This window comes from Hydra vulgaris, chromosome 04, assembly GCF_038396675.1.
Source record: "Hydra vulgaris chromosome 04, alternate assembly HydraT2T_AEP".
Classification (NCBI taxonomy): domain Eukaryota; kingdom Metazoa; phylum Cnidaria; class Hydrozoa; order Anthoathecata; family Hydridae; genus Hydra; species Hydra vulgaris.
Genome location: NC_088923.1, coordinates 710,001 through 715,285, shown reverse-complemented (window position 1 = coordinate 715,285; position 5,285 = coordinate 710,001). Strand labels below are relative to the sequence as shown.

Genomic DNA, 5,285 nt, shown 5'->3' with positions numbered 1-5,285 from the left:
CTAGTCTAGAAACTAATCTAATAGATAACTCTAGTCTAGGATTAATCTAATAAATAAATCTAGTCCTGAAATTAATCAAATAAATAACTCTAGTCTAGTAACTAATCTAATAAATAACTCTAGTCTAGGATAAATCTAATAAATAACTCTAGTCTTGAAATTATCTAATAATTAACTCTCTAAAATTAGAGAACTGAAATTACTAAAACAGTTTATTACAAACTACAAACTATTTTCGCTTATTTAAATGTCATTAAAACACTTTAGGTGAAATCTTTACATTACAGTATAGTTAGTATAAAAAGCTACTTTTCACATTCTTAAAATATTGTTTCTAACTTTATCTTTAATTTTTTTATGTCCTCTTTTTTCCAAAATAGGAAAGTTTTTAATTGCTAGCAACACCTCGTGCAATTGAGGTATCTTTTTCTGTAATAAATGAGCTCGAAAAGCTTTATTAATTGCATCATTTTCCTCCTCAGTCCATGTTTCCCATGTCTTTTTCTATAAATTAATAAACATATTTTAATAAGTTGCAATTTTTAAAAAAGTTTACAAACTTGAAAACTATTTTCATAACACTACATTTAAACCAGTTGTGATAGCAATTAATACCTTTTTAATAGGTTTTAGCATGTCCTCACAGTTATTATTTGGTGTGTACTGTTTTCTTTTTTCTATAGAAACACATTTATCAAATAAAATAAGAAAACAGAGTATTGCAGCATAAAGTGTTTTTATTCCTTAACACTTTAGCCATCTAAAAACAATTGAAAATTTTTATTGTTAAATATTACCATTAACTATTACCTGACTGTTTACCCATTGAAGCACTAACAACATGAGAGTTATTTTCTAAAACTCTATTATTTTCTTTAAGAACATCATCAATCTTCTTGTTCTTTACAGATTTCCCATCATCAATAGCTACAAGAACTTTTGCTACTTTGGTCAGCTCTATGGTAGCGTCTTCCTTTCTATACCAATTCATGTGAACATCTTTAGTATGACCAAAATGATTTGTAAGCCATGTTAATTCAGCATCATTCATATCTAATAGCTGCATCATTGTTGCCAAAAGTTTGCGTGTTCTTGTAGGTGTTATAAGTCTTGGCTTTTGAAGATTTGAAACACTCTTAGTTATGCTTTGAAGAGTATCCCAACCTTTTAAATAAAATTCACCGTATGCAAAAACATAAGGGTTACTATCATGAGCCTCTAGATACAACCTATGTTTTACAATTAACCTTATGGCCTCTATCATTTCACTGGTAAAAAGTATAGGCACCAAAGCATTTTTACTTTTCCCTTTTTTATTTTTCCCTTCAATATAGCAAACCTGCATACGATCAGCAAGAATTTTTTCTACAGGGTCATCAAGATTGTCAATATCGGTTCGCCTTTTCCATCTTCCATCCTCGACACGTTGCCACTGCAAAAGTTTTAATTTTGATACTTCTCCACCACGTCTAGCGTTAAAAGTTAGTACTCGTGTCAAAGTTAATTTAGCAAGTTGTTTAACATCTTTATTTGAAAAACTAGAAGACTCAATGCGATAAACACAGTCTCTCATTTCATCCAAAATGTGTTTCCTTAAAATCATTATATCACCCTCCAATGGCAGTTCTTCAGGCTGATTAGCTTTATCAGATTCATAAGTTGACCTTGCATTTCCTGCCATAACTTGCCAGTCACTATCATATAACTCTAAAAAGTTTCTTATTTTTTCGATTTTAATATTACAGTTTTCTCTCAAAGCAAGTGCTCTTACAGTAAGTGCTAGATTGCGTAAACAAAATCCTGCCTTTAGAAAAGTATTTGGTTTCCCAATATCTCTAGGGCCATTATATTCAGAAAGAATTTTGACTGCTGAAGTAATAAGATCAAAATTTTCCGGTAACACCAACAAACTTGCAACAGCATTTTCTTGCATATCATTCCTTCGAAATATTTGCAAGATTCGAGCAAGGCAACGCAAAGAATACCTAATATCATGATATCTATCTTTTTGTTTTTTTTGCATCTCAACAGCAGCGTACATTAATAATGAATTGTCATTACGAATAATAAGGTGAAGATCGTCCCGCTTCATTTTTGATAGTATGAGCTCATGCACTTCACCAAACTTCTTATCACCTACAGCAACACCAAGCATAGCTCGACTTGAAGATAAATTTTTATTTGAAGTTATTTCCAAAAATTTTGGTTTACAGTTTTTAGCATGTTTGTAAAGAGTTTTAGCATTAAACATTCCATGACAGTTTATACAAGGTACAAGCTCCATTACTTTGGCTGATGACTCTCTGACAACAAAAAGATTATTTTGATTATCTTTAAGAAGATTTATATTAGCTAGGTTCTCCCCTTGCCTGGTAATTAGTTTCCAAGCATGAGACCTTTCTTTACTTCTTAATGGGTGTGATAGAGCTTCCTTAACATCATCTTCGGATTTATGAATATTCATAAAATGCCGAGGAGGATTCCAAACACGTTTTTTACAATATAAACAAAAGTGCATTTTATGACCACTTTTTCTTTTTGGAATACCTAAAATTATTTTTAAAATTTTATTCTATTGTAATTACCCTAACATAAATAATTTAAGAGTGAAATGAATTTGAAGTTAATAAATATCTTTATTTTTTTACAACTAAATTATCAATTAAACTATTAACCATTAAATTATTAATCAATTATTAAACTTAAAACAATTAAACTGTTAAACAGTTATTAAAAAAACAATAAATTATTTACCAACAGCATCACCCTTACTTTTGCAGACAACTGCTTCAGTTAAATTTTCAATAGAGTTTACAATCTGCTCATAGTTATTTAATTTTGGTGTCATAGAACTGCTGACATCAGAATAGCTACAAGAAGCTTGGCAATCTTGCAGCATGGTGTTTATCTTTGGAATTTCTTTATGGATAGTTGATACACTGACATCACCCCTTTCTATTGAAACATTTGCTTCCTCATTTTCATCACTACTCCCATCACTACTTGAACTTAGGTTGCTTGGTTGATAATCGCCATCACTACTGTCATTCTAAAATAAGTTGATTAATGTAAACATAAAATCTTTGAAAAAAAATAAATTTATTATAACCTTTAACTTATATATTTATATATACACAATAAAGTTATTGTTATAAATTAAGAGGATATAGAAATACATCATACATCAACCTCATCTACATCTTGCTCAACATCAACAAAACTCTAAATAAAGATTAAAAAAAACAACTTTTCATTGAATGAAAATGTAACAAAAATGTAAAATGTAAAATAACATGAAGTATTTACATTGATTGAATGTATTTCTAAGCCACTGTCTTCTTCAGCGCTGGTTTCAGCATTTTCGGTCTGAAATAGATATTGTAATGGAATTATAATTTATAAAAAACTGTTTGATAATAAAACTGGCATGTAATGGATTCATCAGTAACTTGTAAAATTAGGAGATACAAAAATCGAAAAACATACTTCATTTAATGGAGAAGCTGGAGTTTCAATTCTAGCCTAGATAATATATAAAAGATTTAACAGATTTTAAGATTTAAAAAATTTATTCAAATCTATATGCAAAAAAAAAAGATTTTAATATATTTATAACTTTAACAAATAATATTATTTAAAATTTTACTACTTTTGAAAATTTTCTAGATACCCGTAATTTTAATTTGTAGGTAAAAACTTTATTTGGTGTTGAAGTAAGAAACTTCTAAAGTAACAACAAAAAGTAATATTTATACAACATAAAAAGTTTTTTTTTATTAATTAAATTCTGAAAACAAATTTATAACAAACTTACATTATTATCAACATGAACATTACCAATTTCTTGGTGTGGCAAAGATTTCTCAATAAGAAACTAAAATTATTATGTTAATATATTTTATCAGAGTCAAACAAATAAACAAAAAAAATTTATCATAATATTTAATTTTGAAATATTTACATCGAATTCACCATCAGAAAACATATTTTCAATATCCTAAAATTATAAATTTAGGCTAAACTTTAAAATGTTATATGTGTTTGTAAATTGTAAAATATCAAAGTTTATACCATAAGTTTATACCATCCTTTTTTAAAGGCATGTAAGAAAAATGAAACAAACATGCATATATATATATATATATATATATATATATATATATATATATATATATATATATAAATATATATATATATATATATATATATCATTAAATTTCTAAACAAAATTGAATAAATTAAAAACTTTCGCTGAATTTTTATTTGAAAAAACCTCATATACGGCTTGTACAGGGCCTTTAAACTCTTCTGCACACTTAGTTAAATTCTAAAAATATAATTAACAACTATAAATCTATTATACAGACATTTTTATTAAATACAGGTCAAAAATTTTATTTCCCAGTCTGTATTAATAATACATAAAGTCAATTATATATAAATAAGTGTAAATAACTCATTGGTTTATTTAAATATTATTTTGTCTAAATGCTTAAGGTATATTAAAAAAAAAAATCATATTCCGTGTTTTTTAGATTTTTATTTAAATTATGCAAACTAATGTAATTGAACTAATTTAAATACTAAGTTAGGTAAACAAACTGGCGTGTTCTGGTCTTCTTCAATACTATTTTTAACATTCTCATCCTGAAATAAAAACATTTTCGTTTATATTTTTATAAACAATTTTATATGAGAAAAAAATTCTAAAGAAAATTAAACAAATTAAAACTGCAACTAAATTTTTTTTTTAAACCTTATCTATGGCAAGTAGAGGGCCTTTAAACTCAGCAGGATATTTAAATAAATTCTAAAATTATAATTAACAACTATATATCTATGATGTAGGCATTCTGATTGTATACAGGTCTTAACTCTTATTACCCAGTCTGTGACAATAAAGTTGATTGTATATAAATAACTGTCAACAATCTATGGATTTGTGTAAATACTTAGGTCGTTAGGAATGTTCATAGAACTCCCCTATAATAATAATTAAAAAAAAAGAGTTTCTTATTAATTTTATTTTATTAAATGTTTAAATAATGTCCATTATTATCTATACAAAGTTGCATCCTCTCAAGCCATTTGTCAAACTTTTTTTTATACTCTTCTTTGGGTATACTTTGAAGTAGCTTTGATGTGCAAGTTTTTTACTTTTGACATCAGTATCATTGTCAAGATTTTTTTTTATCAAGTCAAATAGCCAATAATCGGATGGAGCTAAGTCAGGTGAGTATGTTTGGTGGTGAATTATTGTAATTCCAGCTTGGTTTAGACAATTT

At 26.9% G+C, this 5,285-nt stretch overlaps 1 protein-coding gene and 1 long non-coding RNA gene across 2 annotated transcripts; both read right to left on the bottom strand.

Annotated features, from left to right (window-relative positions):
* Nucleotides 1-312: 312 nt before the first annotated feature.
* On the bottom strand, nt 313-3,491 carry LOC136078927 (uncharacterized). The gene is made up of 7 exons (XM_065794736.1): nt 3,408-3,491; nt 3,307-3,366; nt 3,184-3,222; nt 2,755-3,049; nt 811-2,547; nt 616-677; nt 313-504 (listed from the first exon to the last, which is right to left on the bottom strand). Exons 1-7 carry the CDS (start codon nt 3,489-3,491, stop codon nt 313-315), a joined length of 2,469 nt encoding a protein of 822 aa, XP_065650808.1.
* Nucleotides 3,492-3,814: 323 nt separating this feature from the next.
* On the bottom strand, nt 3,815-4,799 carry LOC136078944 (uncharacterized). Its single transcript, XR_010637802.1, has 4 exons — nt 4,757-4,799; nt 4,585-4,647; nt 3,962-3,997; nt 3,815-3,874 (listed from the first exon to the last, which is right to left on the bottom strand). It is a non-coding gene; the product is annotated as an uncharacterized LOC136078944 (long non-coding RNA).
* Nucleotides 4,800-5,285: the final 486 nt, after the last annotated feature.

Bases quoted from the DNA above. Each gene is read 5' to 3' on its own strand.
- LOC136078927 (XM_065794736.1), bottom strand. From the start codon at position 3,491: ATGAAGTATGTTTTTCGATTTTTGTATCTCCTAATTTTACAAGTTACT. The intron at 3,367-3,407 runs GTTTTTTATAAA...TATCTATTTCAG, and splicing joins GCCAGTTTTATTATCAAACA to ACCGAAAATGCTGAAACCAG. The intron at 678-810 runs GTAATAGTTAAT...GTGTTTCTATAG, and splicing joins TTCAATGGGTAAACAGTCAG to AAAAAAGAAAACAGTACACA.